The 17,371-nt window shown below is 45.5% G+C and overlaps 1 protein-coding gene across 3 annotated transcripts in view; it reads right to left on the bottom strand.

Moving 5' to 3' along the window:
* LOC142578851 (uncharacterized) overlaps positions 1-17,371 on the bottom strand; it is a 215,706-nt gene that overhangs the window by 21,586 nt on the left and 176,749 nt on the right. For all 3 annotated transcript variants that reach the window (XM_075688485.1, XM_075688486.1, XM_075688487.1), the window contains 3 exons: positions 13,524-13,579; positions 1,511-1,676; positions 875-1,065 (listed from right to left, as the gene is read on the bottom strand). In XM_075688485.1, the coding sequence (XP_075544600.1) occupies positions 875-1,065; positions 1,511-1,676; positions 13,524-13,579 (413 nt within the window). The remainder of the gene's footprint in view (positions 1-874; positions 1,066-1,510; positions 1,677-13,523; positions 13,580-17,371) is intronic.

Here is a 17,371-nt window from a genome sequence, read left to right as displayed (position 1 = left end):
AACAGGAGATTTCAAAAGCTGCACATATGTGAACTATCTAAATCTAGGGCCTAACCACGCCAGGGGCCTAGCTTTTTGGGACTGGCTGGTAGAGAGCATGGCATGATGCTCCCAGGCTGCGTGCTCTGCTGTTCGCATTTCTAGTCCCCCTTTACCTGCATAGCATACAGGTTTATTCGATGTTGCAAACATCCCAAAATGAACACAGTGATGGAAAAAAGAAAATTGGCATGATTTAGTTTTCTTTGCAACCCACACATCGAAGCACCAGGAAGTAAAAGTCATTGTGACAGAATATTTTCTCAAATGCCTTGGATGAAAAGAATACATGTATTGACAGCCTGGAGCCAGCAAGAGCTTGTGTTCTCACTAAATCACATTTAGCGACATAGCCTTCACAGCATACCAGCAGTAGATGTGATGAAAAAATGCTGGCGTTTTGGGACACACCCTATCGTGTTACCCCCATTCCATGTAACTGTTGTCTACTAGTTAGTGCAGAAATGCTGCAAGTTCTATTAAACGCTGATCAAACAACCAAAAAATTGTACTAGATATGATACATCACACTAGAGTTCAAAGTATGCTAGTATCACCAAAACTTATCAAAGTACACAACATGCAAATCATGTTATGTAAACACTTCCATACACTCTTTTCAATGATTTATGAAGGCATGAATAAAGAGCACATGTGACGATAGAACAAAAAAGAAAAATGAAGAAAACATGGCTGAGTTTTTTTCATAGCTGCAACGATGAAAGCAAAGCCAGCATGAAGCAAACTTTGAAGCCACATCTGAGGAATCTCTGTTTTCTGCATTGCATCTAAACAAGCCAGCCAGGAAAACATTCACTACTGAAAAAGTACAGACCTTTTGAGCATGAGGCCGAGGTCGGCATCCCTGTTCGGGTACTGGGAGAGGATGGGCGTGAAGGAGTCCTCATCCACGAGGGAATCCTCGGCTCGCGATTGCTGAACCATGGGGGCCAAGCCAGCTCCCAAACCCGCAGGAGAGCTGCGCTTCTCAATGAGGTCAGCAAGCTTCCAGCTCTGGGTGCTCGGCTGCATAAGAAAAGAAGACACTCCCTGGAGGACAGCAACATAGTCGGCCCTTGTCAAAATCAGACAAGCAGGACAGCTTTTTTAGCCGATTTTAAATAACGTCTTCTTTAAATTTTTTTTTCCCCTGTACACACTAGTTTTCTGCAGGCCTGAAAGCACATTGGCCCATTCTGACAACATTAGGGTGGCATCAGTTGGAGGCACCCCGAGAACAGTGTTCGTTTTAAATATGCAGTGTCATTTACAATGTCTAATAAATGGGCATAGGTGCTAACATGCCTATGGACAGCTGTGTAGTACTTTGCGGTAAGGACCTCTTGCATTACCATAGCCTACTACAGGGAAGTAACAAAAAAATTGTTAATGTTAAGCTAGCAGAGGTTACCTTCACTATTTTTCAGACAGCCAGTATAAAAAGCAATGGGAGGCCGGTGCCCAAGCCCACCTCTCTGCTTGTCTCTGGAGCAGAGCCTTCACTGTCCGAGCTTTCCGAGTCGCTTCCCGAGCCTGATGCAGAGGAGGAGTCATCAGAGTCGCTGGAGCTTGACTCCGACGATGACATCTTCTCAACAAGAGATGGCGGCTGAAGGATGCTTTCATTTGGAGAAGATCTGCAATCATAACAGAAGCCACAGAGAAAATAAATATTTAAAAACGCCAGCAAAGTGGGGCAAAACCACAAATGCATGTTGTTAATGTCTTGAGACAATGGATCTTGGAAGCTAGAGTAAACTTCTCAGTATGACTTTATTATCATGCCAGATATGCTTACTTCCACTGGCTGAAAAAGATGGAGAACATTCAGATCTATTGTGTTTTATGCTGCAAGGCTATAGCAGCACTATCTTATATAATATCTGTAAAAAGTTTTGAGGTCAGTCTGAAACTGGCATGTGCCATTGCTAGGCATTTTGTCAAGGCTGCAGTAGCATGAGACGTGGCAGGCACACGGGTGACCAGGTCACTGTGCAGACGCTACGCGAAGACGAAGAAAATGGGAAGAGGACGGAGAAGGCTTCCTCAAAGAATGTTTCTCGGCGCCATCCTCCGACGGCGCCGAAGCGTTTTTTGACGGCTCGCGGAACGAGAGAAGGGGAGGGCGCGCCGGTTATCGAGTTTCTACGTGGCGGATGATTTTTTTTTTTTCTTGGGACGCAGGTAACGGAAGGAAAAACACGCGTCGGCGCAACGAGGGCGTCCCCGGTATCGGCGGACCGCCAGCGTACAAGTGATTTTCAAGACGCAGTCGCCATTCGTACGTCGCCCCTGCGCTGCGCAAGAGCACGCGCTCGTAGTGGCAACAATGGATGAGGGTTGCGCTATGGTCAACACGTTCACACAGTGCAGCCGTGGCCCGAATACGGCGAAATACCCGAAATAACACGTACAAAACCACACGCCGCAGATACCAACGTCGAGACCTTCGATGCCGGGGCGCGTCCGGCCACGCTGATTCGCCTCGACAGCTACTGAAGAGCCAGCGATGTGCTAGAACACATACAGATGTCCGTTTGGCGATGGCCGCAAACACGTATGGTGCACAAAGTGACGGCAGGCGAAACGACTTTCTTTAGCGTTTTTCTTCGTTAGTGAGCTCCCATAGGCTGCTGTCTTTTTCGCTACGGGCCTATATTATTCCCGTGATAAGTGTAGTGAGGCAGTGTTTAGTACGAAACGGCAAGCGCGTAGCGCAACTTCCCGCACCGATTTGGTAAAGCGACCTCACTCGCTGCGCCCTAATAAGGCGCGATGTGACCGGCCAAGGTACCGTCTGGCCCACGCTTCCTCTCGGCCCCCGACGCCGCTAAACAGGCGACCCAATGTCAGCACGTTTCGGGCTGACACCAGCAAGAAAGTTAATCCCAACTGCAATGCCATTCGCTGCCGCCGCAATTCGTTTCCGCTTAGATTAGTGGAGTCAGACGGCCAACAACCTCCCGCAGTCTCTTGTGTAATGACCCAGCGCCACCCGACGCGGGCATGACGCAACCGCGCCCGAGTCGTAACCGCGAACAGCGCAACCGGCTCGCCGCCGGGTGGACACGCGAGCCGTGCCCACGAAGGACGCGATCGATACGCGAACGTTAAGGGACAGCAAACATTTGAAAACGAATAAAATTAGGGGCTCGCTGTGTGCAGTGGACTATCGACACAGAAAGCGGAATCGCAAGAAGGGTGGAGGCGGCACACGGAGGCCGTGGATTCGGTCCTGTAAAGGCTGTTTCACATGCTGCGACTGCAACGACGAAAATCGGTGCTGTCGCACGCGTCGCAATGCGATCTTTAGAGGGCTCATTTCACACGATTGCGATTTTAACAATGCGACTGGTGCGACGCCCAGGGTTGCTTACTGCCAGGTTTCGTGGCACACGCTGCATAATTATTTTATTGTAGTGAACAAAACGTTTACACTATAATATTATTGACTTATCTTGATTGGAAGCAAATAATATGTACGTTTACTAATTTAAAAACGTTAGTTAAGATTTGTAGTGGAGTGCGCGACGGCGGTTTCTGCAGTTCAGTGCGACATCCCGCACGTAAACAGCTGTTCGCAGGTGGTTCAGCGATTCTTTATTCCATTGTTCAGCGCTGTGTGTTGTCTTATCTATCTTCTATGACCGTTTCGTTCTGCCTGCGCTACAACAATCTACAAGATGACCTATCGACAAATTCATATAGCTACCCTCACCGCATATGCAGTATTCGAAATTCGGCTGCCACGAAGTTGTCGGGTCAGCCCAACAAGATCCTCGCGCTACCCGTGCTCGGCGTCAGCTTCTGGAGAAATGATGCGTGTATATTGCCCGTCATTGCGCATATGTGGTGCCTGCTCCTAGCCGTATTCTTACGCCAAACGCAACAAGAAGCACCAACCCGAACGTCCACGTGTGCCCGTGAACGAAGCCTCAAACGATCTGTGTGATTACGACGTGGAATGAAAATTGTGTTGTGAAATTCAACCTTAGCGCTAGCCTGGTTCGTCCATTGCCGTGCTTGCGCTGCGAATATATATGTGGGAGCCCTCTCTAAATATTTCTAAAGGCGCAAAAGCCGACGCATCAAATGTTTCGAGCAGTTACCGTCACTTTTGTAGAAACCTGTACGTTGTAACATAGCATTCTAAAAGACACGCTTCTCGTCCACTTTGTTGTCCCGTGTCTCGCACTGGTGGTATACTTGGAACTTCTAACAAGAAGACCATATCAATACGCGCTATTCATAATGCAGGATCGTAGGCCCACGGCAGGCGCACTTGCCGTAGAATTTTTCAGCTTTCTGCTCAGCCTCGCACGCCTCTCACGGTTAGCCTGTTTTGTGGAAATAAATATTATTATTATATTATTAATGTTATTAGATATTATAGTTTCTTCACTGTAATTTATAGCAATCATCCAGATTTCTTAAGCTAGCCATGCATTTAACCTGTATTAGATCAACATTGTTACGACATGCTTATGGGAGTCATTTCAAACTAGATTGCTCAGCCAGAGAAAGTACAAATGCAAGCCTCAATGTTTATTCCAATTTGGCATTCCTAAACAGATTATACTGGCAGAATTTTATGCCTGCTTGCATTTCCTGCAATTCAATGTTCAGAGCTGGAAAAACTGATTCCTTTTCTTGCTGTCGAAAGGCAGCTTCAATGTCGATAGCAAGCTATAATTATCCATTTCGAAAGTGTTAAGCAATGACTATATGTCTAAGCTTATCAATGCATTTTTGTTCCACGAACACAATTAAGTTTTCTCTCTCCCTCTCATTGACAGCCATGGAATGAAACCGTTCACTTTCATAAGTATCAGGATGCAAACATGCTGGAGTTTGTCCTGAGCATTTGTCTGCATCCTATAGTGTGCATGTTTGTATCAAGTTCTGGTGTTACAATCGCAGTGATCTACACATATTGTTATATTGCAACAAACAAATTTATTTCACTTTGTTTTCAAATCTACAATGTGGCCATGCAGTAACGACTGCATTAATAAGCAAAAAAGAAAACTGCAGATTCAGTGTACATGTTGGAATCTATGCAAAGTGAAGTTTTTGTCAAGAGGTCAATTAAATGCTGTTAAAGTAACTGCGATATATACAATTTGTCTTATTTTCAACAATCCAACATGTCATCTTTTGCAAGGTTTGCTTATGCACCGCATAGGTCACAACATTAATGTCATGTAATCTTTATGCATTACACTGTTCACAAACCGTACCGAAACGCAAACGGCAGTTAACGTAGATGCACGCTGCGAGACGTCAACGCAGTGACGTTTATTGAGCAAGGAATGGTGCAAGGTGTATGCAGATGAATGAATAACGTGCTTATGTACTTATTTATTCATATACCTCGCACGCTGCAAGGTTGGAGTATTATGCAAGGGGGAATTAAAAAGTTGTTACAAAAGGAAGAAGGGCACAACATTAAGAAAAAAAACCAGCAAAAAAGCAATACCAATACATTGCACCAACTAGCGCAACATTTTACAATACTTAAGCAATAACAGAAAAAGTTACTGCCCATGCACCCTGTACAGACGGTAAACCAGCGAAGCTGAAATGTGCAGCCCCGGTGTTTATCAATGGGTTAATTCCAATGGTTTATTCAAGTATTTCTATATTATTGGTTATGTCTGTGTTTCTTAATGAGGCTGTGCACATGTTTGGCTTGGGTTTATCACATTGTTTATTTGGAATGCCACACATTGCACTTTGCAAGATCACCATCATGGAAAGTGCAATGAGTGGTTCATTGTGTTAATCCAGCGGGTCCATCAAAGTCTTTCTGAATTATGTTACGCACTTGTGTTTTGTAATGCGTTAATCATAATGTTTATGACTCAGTTATGCACTGTAGTTACGAAGTGACACACAGGGCTGCACATTTCATTTAATTAAATACAGGGACACATTTTCGAACCTATTGGGAAGTCGGAGAGAGACTGCTGCACGCGCGCTCTGCTGCTAGAGAGAAACGACGTCACTATCGGTCTAGCCAATGGCCCACCACACCTTTGCTGCGAGATAATAATGACATCATGATCTTGTCTTAACCCCATCCCCCTCTGTGTCCCTTCCCTGCAATAATACGCAGATAAATGTATGTTTGAAATGCATAAGCATTGCTATGTCTACCCAAGAAGAAATGTCTCCGTCCAACATGCAAGACGAATGCAATGGCTCACACCCCCTTAAACAATGGCTCTTACCCCTACACTAGGGTTTTTGGGATCGGACCATGAGTGTTTCGCCTAGGCATATACAGCTTCACTGTAAAAAGAATGAACACCTTTCTGCTAGAGACCAACACAATCATGAGGTGTATTAACAAATGAAAGTTTAGTGAACATGCCAAGTAAATGCTGGTTGACAAGCAATACATCGAATTTACACAAAAAGCAGAAGCAAGATCTGATGCGTGTCCATACAGATCCCAACAGGAAACGCATCCATCTCTGAAAGTGTAACAGCGGCCATGCTGACACAAGATTCTCCCAGTGTATTTGCATCTACAGCATCCATAATTTCTCTAGGCAGCCGATCTCCACAGAATGCTAGCTTCTTCTTCTACAATGCACTCGCCACATCTGAGTGTGCATTGCAGAGGAAGAAGCTATCATTCTGTGCAGATCGGCTGCCTAGAGAAATTACGGAAGCTGTAGATCTAAAAATGCTGGGTTAATCTTGTCAGCACGGCCTCCGTTAGAAATGGATGCATTTCCTGTCAGGAAACGCACATGAATTCTTGCTTCTCCTTTTTGTGTATGTTCAGTCTATTGCTTGTCAGCGAACATTTACTCAATGTGTACATTAAACTTTTGGTTGTTAGATCATCTCGGTTTTCCTGTTTGTCCTGTGTGTTCTCCGGTGCCATTTGCAGCCAGGCTATTTTTTTTATAGACTGCAACAAGTCACTTTAATGGCCCTCATGATACCTTATAAAATCTTTTATTTGGCCAATGTAGCAAGAATGTACAGTGTGAAGCAGTAAGAACAGGGTACGCTAACTTCTAATTAAAAGGTTTATTGTGAAAATGCAGTGATCTATAAAGGTTACCACAAAGTAGTACAGCAATAAAACCTGATAAAGACTAGTGCTTGATGAAACCAAACATAAAAGCAGGAAAGGGAGAAAATACATATAGGTATACAAGTCCAGGGGGAAAAAAACATTGCGATCACCAAGTGTGCATGTGGCTACCTTCCAGGAAACTCATTTTTTTCCGAATGGCATGGAACTAGAAGAATGTGCTTGTATAAGCAAGCACATTCTCTTGGAATAACAACAGTATTTCTCGAAAGGTGCTGGCATGCAGGATTGGCAATTGTAATGATTTTTTCCTGCACTTGGAATTTTTCTCTATTTTCTTTCTGTAGCATTTTTATTTATGTTTGGCTGCATCAAGCACCAATTTTTATCTATCCTTCAAAGATGTCTTTCTTTTTCTGGGGAAAACTCAGGGAAGGCAGGAGACGGAAATTCAAGAGGATGAGCAACATGAGAACAAGGTGAAAGTAGGAGCCAACGTTTCCACAAGTGGACCTTGAAGAAGACAAGTCCGCTTGTCGAAACGTTGGCTCCTGCTTTCACCTTGTTCTCGTTTTGCTCATCGTCCTTTCTTTTCTGGTAATTTATATAACTCGCCACATTTTTATAAATTAACCTCAGTTGAAAGTTAGTCCTCATCCATATCTAGTGTCATCCTGTTGATACTGTTTCATGCTATGCACTCTTGCAACATTTGTGCGTGTGTGTGTGTGCACGCGTGGATTTGGATGTGAGATCGGGCCCTTGGGCAGAGGTATCATTCTTCTCCTGTGCAGCCTTATGAATTCATTAACTATAGTGCAACAGAAATACGGTGGACAAGAACGAAGTGAACACACAGAGCACTTCGTTCTTGTGTGTTGTCTATCTGTTGCACTTCAGTTAATAAGGAATACACACAAACTCATCTAGTTTTCAGTTATTATGTCGGGCTTATAAGCCCGCTTGTGTGATGTGCAGGCCCAGGCAGTTTCTGGTGAATCCATGCAGGGTGTTGTGCAGGGTGTAATCTGCACTACAAGTGCTGCTTTGATTGCTTTCAGTTCAGCTTTTCTAGGTGTAGGATGACCTGGAATGGTACTCACTTATATGGGGTTTAGTTTTATGTAGTGTCATACTACTGTTACACTGCTATTGCCATGCCATATGTGCCTTATGTTTGCTTGCATCTTCATGATTAGTAACCTCCTCTGTGTGTTTTGCAGTTGCATATAGTCTCCTGGCCTAATTGTTTGCCCCCATATTCCACAGTATGGGCCTGTTGTGTTTCAAGTTCAGGTACTCCCGAGGTTGTGTTTCTGAAGGGAGGGCTAGTCGTCTGCATCTCATATGCTAGCTGGCATAGTATCTTGGGACGAGGTTCTGAGCTCTTGAGACAAAGAATTTGTGCTGCAGGCTGCAACTCTGCTCTGTCTAGGTGCTTGTTCGTTAGCTCTTTCTCATAGAGGTCTTCAAGCATGGTAAAGTTGGAAAGACCTGTTATTACTACCCGATGCCTGTATTCGATGAGTTGTCTTTTTTTGTGTGCTGCTGGTAATTCATACCGTACCATACCTTGGACACAAGCACAGCATCTGCGATTTTCTATAGTATCCACTCGTCCACCCCCATTATTTCGAGATTATTCTTTTCACCAGGTGTGGAAGTTGCGTCCAGGCATTGCATAATTGTTTCACCCACATGCTGGCTCTGCCGTCATGGGCTTACACTAGCTGAGGATTTGTGGATGTTGACTTGCGGGCATATTTGTCCAGCTATGTGGATCACAATGTGCAATCTGTGGTAGTTCTTGATTCTAGTCTTTCTTTTTTTCCGACGTCGATATGAGCTGACTTATCAGAAAGCAAGAGGCTAGACTGGCCAAGAAAGTCTGCAGTGTTGTCGAGGGCTCGTTGCATCATTCTTGATTTCTGTATAAGATAGCTTTCCCATAGACCATAGGCTGTAGTGTTTCTTGTAGTATGCCCGTGTTGTTCGTGTGTGTGGGCCAAATGTACCTCCAACTCTCACCTGGAACTTTCTGTCTTTCAGAAAGTTCCTGCTTAAGTGCTCTACCAGAAATGTTTTTGCTCATAGTTCCTCTTATTAGAGTACCATGAGGTACTGCTGTTAAAAGCCTCTTCACTCTCTTCATTCTTTCATAAGCGGTATTACACAATGTCCTGCAATAAAGTTTCTGCTGCTTATGGCCCACTCATATCTGCCAGAAGGGACAACTCTTGAAAAAGGTTTTCTTTGTGCTATGTGTGCGCCGTAGTATGAGCATTCATGCCTTGACATTTATACATCTGTAGAACCAGCTTCCTCACCGAGTACTTGCTATACCTGATCATGCTTATTTGTGCAGTGCTGTTGAACAATATATATTGATGCAATGAATATTTACACACTCGAATTATCACGAAAGATGGTTGTTTTACAATTCTGCCCTTTGCTTTCTGTTGGTGTTAGATTTTGCATAAGCATGCCCCCCTATGCAATAGTATTTTGAAGTGTAAGGGTTGAATAAAAGGTGATGAACTAAATCTAAGTGCAAGAGCTTTTTTTTTCACCTATGACTCCCATGGCTGGCGAATCAACCCCTTCCCTTGTGTTAGCAGCAGAACACTATAGCCACAGTGGCAGGTGAACAAATTGAAGAAGAATATTTCTGTCTATAATTTTTTTTCTTGCCTGTATGTAAGCAAAGTTTGGAATAAGTTTGTCATTGCAAAAAAGCCCAGTTTGTGGTCATTTATTGGATAAACCACATATTGTGTATAGTTGAAATGCAGAAATTTGTTCTAAAATCCTCGGGTGATATATGTTCTTGCCAGTAGCATGGTATTTCATTACTTACAAAGATATATCGGTTTACACACTAATACATGTGGCCACAAACTTATTAGAAACTTACTAGAAACATGTAAGGCATGAATGTTTCTGCACACTTGATCAGCTGTGAATGTGCAAGAACTGTTTGTACTGGCTGACTTCACTGCACAGTTTAGATTTACTTTTCTTCAGCGTTTCGTTTTATACTGATTTATCCCCACAAGAACCGGCCGTTTGCCTGCTTTTCGCATCGTTGCACGAGTTCTACATGATTGTGCAGGAGGGTACGTTGTCACTCTGCCACTATAGCAAGCAATATACTTAATCTACTAACTGTACAGTTAATTACCTTGCAGAGCAAGTGTTCATACAGATGCAGTAAGGATACAAAGTCCGCAACATAGTCGATGTTTATTGGTTTCTGTGCAAGAAAAAAAAACATTATTCAGAGAAGAGGTGCAACTTAACGTGCATGTAATGTTTTATTCAAGCCACGGATTTAATGCTATCGTAGCAAATTCATTACGATAGCCTACACATTCGCTCTGTCAAATTTAATAAGAGGCAAGATAAGCTTTCAAGATGCATCGGGAAATTCATGCTTGAAAACCGACAAGAAAATGCAACTGAATGGTACCGCGCTCAGCGCAACGTTGAAACTTCGGGTATTTTGCTGTCTTGTCATTTGCCCTTGCCGAGGTTGAAATAATTCAAGCTGCTCCGCAAGCACGATTTTTGCATGCTACTCAACAAAAGCAAATTGTGACGACCTCGTCGTCTGCTGGGGATCGAACACCTCCTAGCACTGACAACTCGCAAAGGCGTACGAAGCAAACGTGAAAATGCACTTCACTTGCTGTGTAGCGTGTCAACAAACGCATAGAAATCGGAGAATGCAATCTGCGGTACAAGTTTTTTATTCTCCCTTCGCGTACGTACCGAATTCGGCGATCCACGTCTCCGCGCATTGCACTTGTCTTGCGAGACGCCATTTTCCAATACAAACCGGCGAAATAACTCCGTTGACAGCTCTCCGCGCAATTTCGACGGAAAATCGCAGCGATCGGTGCGACGGTGCGACTGTGCGACCAACGGGTTGGTCGCAGCCGAAAATCGGGGGGTCGGCACTGCGACTGCGATTTTCATCGCAAACGACGGAAATCGCACTTCCGGTGCGACGAAAATCGCATCATGTGAAACAGGCTTAACCGATAGGCACGATGTTGTTTTCCTTCTAGTCACCGCCAGCAGCACAAGCGAAATAGAAAGGCCAGTGTTCTTTTTTTTTTTTTATTGAGTGCATTAAAGAAAATCATTATTTCCGAACGACCTTGTTTTCATACGTTTAGTTGGTGCAAGAAAAAAAAATGGTTCACCGACGATTACGATACTCCCTAATGCGAAATTTGAGCGCAGCTGTATACGTGTTTTCGTTTCGCGATATAGGCTGGCGCGGACAATCTGTCTCGTGCGGCACCTTTGCAAGCGGAGCGAAATGTGGCGCGACTGCTTCGCTAATCGGGAGATCGCGATAGGCGGCCCGTGGGTAAAGTGTACTAGAAGACCGTGGGTGACGCGTGCCCGCGATTCACGGCAGCCGCCGCTGGAAGACCTCCGCTCATGCAGCGCTTTGTTTCCATACAGACGATGCGCGCTACTCTTGTGCCATCTCGTAGCCATCGTCCCCGCAAAGCCCGTCTTGCGCGGCACTATGCTTTTCTTCTCACGCTTTCGCCATAGCCTCCCCTCCGCTTCATGATTCTGCTGCATCATCCTCATCCGCTTTCCCCCTCGTGCTCCCCGCTGTCACCGTCTTTCATCTTCCGCTGCGCTTCGCGTTCGCTTTAATCATTCGCTTTGTTCGTTCGGTTACGTGGGGCAACGCCGACGCTCGCCGCAGGAACGGGCGACGTCAAATAAGCGAACTATTGTGTCAGCTTGTGTACAACGTGGCGCCAGCTGGTGCCATCTCAGATAGACGACCGGTCATTAGGCATGTACTCATAGCAAATTTAGGTTACACGCTCGAACTTGTTACGCGCCATCTATGGCGCGTTCTGCAGCAAAAAAAAAGAAGAAGAAGAAGAAATCAGATCGTTTCACTAATAGTCGAGATGGAAATATTTCAGTGCCGCGAACCCACGCTTTCAGGAGGCGAGCTCCACTTTCCACTTGCCCCGTCTAGCCTCCCAAAGCGAGTCCCCAAATGCTTCAGGAAGTCGCAGGGAGTTTCGAGAGCTGCCTAGGCGGCCTCTCTCGCGCGCGAAGTGCCGCGTGGAGAAGAAGCATCCTGCTTCATCGAAACACTGATTGGCCTCTTCCGCGAGCCAATCACCGGAAGCCAGCGCCGCCGACGTAGAGAGCGAACGCCCTGGGAAAGACGCGATTGCAGCCGAGGCATCGCGCACGCGGGAACCAATTACGGCGAAAGGATTGATCAAAGATGACAAAACAAAATAAGGTGCAACGCCGGGCTGCACAAGGTGCGGAAGAGAGTACCGCCGGCCCTCAGGCGAGACGGCGCCCCGCGTCCGCATGTCCTTGACGAGGAGCAGCGGATTGCTTTGCAGCCGCGATTCCATCCCAGGTGCAACTGAACTCGTCAACACAGTGGTTGCCCGCGCTTATGCAAAGCCGACGACACGATGCGAAACTCCGCTGCAAGTCACGCTCGGCACTGACGTTCAAACGGGCTACACAAATATCATCGTAGGCCACAGACTGTCAACGCAGTGCAACCAACTTACTTGTACGCGAATGTGCGTAGCCGAAAGAGAGAAAGCTTTCCCGGCCAGAATCTCAGATTAAAGGCAAGCAGCTATTACAAAATTTCGCACTACAATTAAAACATTCTTCAAGAGAAAAAGTGAAGACGATATATAACCTCACAGGGTGTATTGTGCGGTCTGTCAGCAGAAAAATGGCGTGCGTTTCCGGCGCGGCGAACTAAACACCAACGGCGATGAGCAAAGAAGGCTGACTGAACGCAACGTTCGAACGTGAACGAAGTGAAATCAAAGTTTGTGCACCTAAGAAATATTCTTACTGTTCCTCTATCTATATCCCGTTCACGCACAGGCGCGGTGGTGTTCCTCGGGAGCTAAGTGGATGGAAGCGAAGAAATTGTTTTTCTCGGCAACCAATTGTAAGTATCTTCATGAGGTTCCTTGCATTCAGAAGTACGAGTTCAAATCTCTTGGAAGCAAATTTTCAATTTATGTCACATTCTAGAAAAATTATTGAAAATTAAAAAAAAAAGCAATAACAAACGTAAGTACAAATTTTACAACTCGGCAATAAAATGCAATATCACAATCATGTAAAGCGCGCCTAATAGTACATCTAAAAGAGAAAAAAAAATTATGTATTGTACGTTACTCTCCCGTATACCACTTCGTGAATAGGACTTTTGCAAAACCCTCGTAGACAATGTAATAATTTCACGCAGGTTGTAAAAATTAATATATCATATGCACTAAGCAAATAAAATAAAAGATACTTATCGATCACTGAATTCGCGCTATATAGATACAATTTCACTAAGGCGCTCGACACAAGATGCGTGATCGATTAGATGAATGATTGAGATGTTACTCACGGGTTCTTCGATATGGAGAAACCGAGCGAGGTCGACGTCTTGCGAAATGGTGGCTCCTGAAAACAAAAATGGTGGTGGGGAGGGGGGGGGAGGAAAGATCCACACACAAAAATGTAATTTAGAAAATGTGATGACGCATCGCAAGAAGCCTCACCAACGACGCACAAGCAATGAATTGAAGACGTCGGTTCGTCCTCAATTATGACAACTAAATCACACCGCTCCTCGCAAGGACAACAAGCGCACGGCGATAGTACACACTCTACGGAGACAATGCTTGTCAGGCGAGCTGCTTTCATAATTGTATACCGGCCTCAGGCGTTTCAACAATGGCACCGCAGAAAGCGATAGCGTTCACGCACGTTCTGCTTGGACCTTTCACAAAGCCGGTTTCCGCACGCCCCGCCGGACAGCATAGCTGCGGTGGGGGCACATTTGGCGATGCTGTTTTCAAATCAGCTACGCTAAATACTAAGCGAAAATGATTGGGCCGCTACGAAACCCAGCCGACAAGAGCGCACTGTCGAATAATGCAATAGGAGGCCCACGTGGCTTGGTTGAGCACAGCCTTACAGGAAGTCGGGACGTCGCGGCTTTTCGCTTCGCCGGCACCGACTCGCTCCTGCTCGCTAAGTTCGCAAGGCGAGCCCTGACTGAAGAAACCGTTTTTCTGTTCTTTCGTTTCGGCGGCGCAAATGCCGAACGGCCACTTACAAAGGCCAAACCACACGCAACTTGAACCTAATCCTACACAAAAGACCAGACGTATGTAAACAGCATACACGTCCAAGACTGAATGCACCATCAACGTAACTAGCCTGAACGCATCCAGTCTCACGGGAGGTGTTCTTAAACAGTACACACTATACTATAAACAATGATGCGAAGACTCGTCGATGTCCGTAACTTTATTATTTTGTTTCATGCTTTGTCAATCTTTCCTCACACCAGTAAATCATGATTCCTTGCGCTGCGATATCAGCTGTCCATAATCGTTACACGCTCTTGTATTTGAGGGAGAACATTAATTCGTTGCTGTAGTGTTGGCGTACATGTAACAGGTGTTTTGCAGTTTCAGCATAGCGTCACTGCGCACACCGCTCCATCCGCGCGCGAGTTGGCCGATCCGCGTCGAGCACGCCTTCGGCAGGGGCGGCGCGGATAAGCCAGGCGCGCCGTTTGCGCGGTAGCCGGAACGGCAATGATATGCGGTGGCGCTTTGCCAGAACAGCTAAGGTGGTGTAGGATGAAAAAAGTACACTCCCGCTCACGGTTTCTTTATTTTTTTTTTCGTTTCTTTGCGCAAGGTTATATCACATTTAATACAATGAAACATCTATCTATGGCGAAATAAGACATAATGAAAACAAGACAGATCAACACAGTTGCCACTGTTATCGTCATAAAGCGCTCCAAAACTCGATCAGGCGGCCCGTCAACCGAACTATAGAAGATTAATCTCGGGCGACCTTTAAATCAATCATCATGATTGATTGATCAATCCTATGACTTCGGGCTAACACCGACTGAGCCCGCTCGAACGAAGAATTTCAACCATGGGTAAATTTTACTCACGGTTACAAAGCTTCGCAACAGTGCCGGCTGTTGAGTGACAAACGCTTTACCCAAGCGTAATTTATTTTGTTACATGACAACTAACTGTCACTCGCGCGATAGCTTTGCAACCTTGGATAGCACTTTCCGAGGAGTTGAACATGTTCTGAAAGTGGCCCACGGCCACGAAACCTTAGCTCGGGTGTCGCCTACAAGCGCGTCGGGGAACTGCAGTTGCGACGCTTCACTCTCTCGAGCCGAGGCGAAGCGTCGAGCGGAGTATAATAGTCCAACATCTATATAGAATACTTGTAGTCAGGTTGGCGTTCGAACGAGTTTATTTTCCGAATTCTCCCATCTCAACAAACTGTCATTAGGAGCTGACGCGACTAGGGCACTATGGAGTTGGTCCATGAGAGCCCGTCTACCCAAAGTAAGCCAAGGGAGTTTCGTGTAGCCGCCTCCTTGGTAGTCCCCCAACTGACCGCGTCCTCGCTAACGCGGAGTCGCAAGCCAAGGTTCTCGTCCTGAGTCGCCACTGAACCGACGCCGCGGGCAAGACAAGTTCGACAAGAGGAGCAGCAGCGCTACAGCCCACCCGCAATAACAAGGTAGCCTCCGAGACAAGCGCGCACAGGAAGGAAACCGAGCCGCTGAAGGCTCGCCGCAGACTCCAGCAATTAGCCTTGTCGGCGAAAACAACCCATGATGAGCTAACCGCGACGAACACATAGGCTAACAAAAAGAACACACAGCTCTTTGCAACACGACCCGAACACGCCCGAGCAGACGCCGCGCTAACCCTCTCAAATTGCAGTTTTTTTTTTTTTTCTCCCAATGTCTTTCGCGCGGCCAGTGTACGTGTTTCGTCAACTGCCGCGGTCGCGGAGAGCACGCGTACTGCAGGAGAGTCACGCCTGAGCCCCGAGCAATAACGACAGACGGCGTTTACTCATTCAGCGCATTTGCTGTTGGAAAATGGTCTGCAACGGTGCATCTTGTCGCATCGCACGCACGCACGATTTAACAAGTGAAGGGAAACGCGAACGTTAAAAAAAAAAAAGAAATTAGGGGCATGGCGAATAGTAATTTTTGAGACCGAATCGAATACAAATCAAATAGTACCAGATGCAAATCGAATCGTATGTCGAAGGGCTAACTTCACAATTAATACAAAACAATGGTCATATTCTAGTACTCACAACGCCAGCGAGTTTCTGTCATTATATCGCGCGTTCTGAACCCTTCTTTATTAAATACGCAAACACAGCACCAGTAACAAATGAACAGTTTGTTTGCATACACTTAACTTTTCGGAGAAGGCGAATAATCACCGTATTGCCGGTAAACTCGGGATTCCTGCGAGACATAACCTGCCCCAAACTACGCAAGTTCTAGTTTGTTATGCCTATACCATGACCGCGGGGATTAATTTTCTCGCAATTTTGCCTCAATTCTGGGCTCGATTGCGCACAATGGACATTATGAAATATTCCAAAGCTATTCGAAAAAACATTCGTATTTACGAATAGCGACTATTTGATTCGAAGGCAGAATCGAATAGGACATTATTCAATTCGCTGTTCAAAAGTTTTGAATACTCGCAAACTACTAAATGAAATCAAAGAAATGCAGTGCTTCGTGGCTGCACAGCGAGCTCCTCAGCTAAATATAGGTGGTGTTCGTCTAAAATGTAGGAACTATGACGCGTTTCCGGCTATGCAATCACTTCCGGCGCATGTAGTTCGCAAAAGCATAGCCTTCGAGATTACTTTCAGTTACTCACAGGGAACGGTCGCTAGTGCTTGGATTTGGGTACACTAATTCAAGTTATCAAGACGCCAACCCTAAGGCCATTTCAATTATTTCTATAAAAAGAGCTTGCGGATACTATCGGCCCTTCGTATAAATAGTCTGGGTCCTGCGCATGTGCAGTGGCGCTAATTATTGGGTATGAAGGTACACTAAGCGCACGCTATGAAGATGTGCTTGCGTCCGCGATCTCCTCTGATACGTTCATGAGAACACATGTATCAGTGTATCACACGACTACCAGCATAATGAAAATAGAAAATACAAGACGCCTCAGGCTGTATTCTACAAGCTTTCTAGCTCAACTTCAATACTGCACTTAGTGCATGTTGTTGTAAGTAGATCTTTATCTGAATTGAATTGAGCAAGCACTTCGAACGGACGATAGGGGAAAATAAAAGTAATGCGTTAGTTAGTCCTACATAACAGTTGAGCTAATTCAGGTGTGGAGAAATAAAACTCTAGCAGTGCGGAAGCTTAGC

The sequence above is a fragment of the Dermacentor variabilis genome, chromosome 4 (genome assembly GCF_050947875.1).
Source record: "Dermacentor variabilis isolate Ectoservices chromosome 4, ASM5094787v1, whole genome shotgun sequence".
NCBI classification, from domain to species: domain Eukaryota; kingdom Metazoa; phylum Arthropoda; class Arachnida; order Ixodida; family Ixodidae; genus Dermacentor; species Dermacentor variabilis.
Note: the sequence above shows the minus strand (reverse complement) of the source record. Positions and strands in the feature narration are given on the sequence as shown.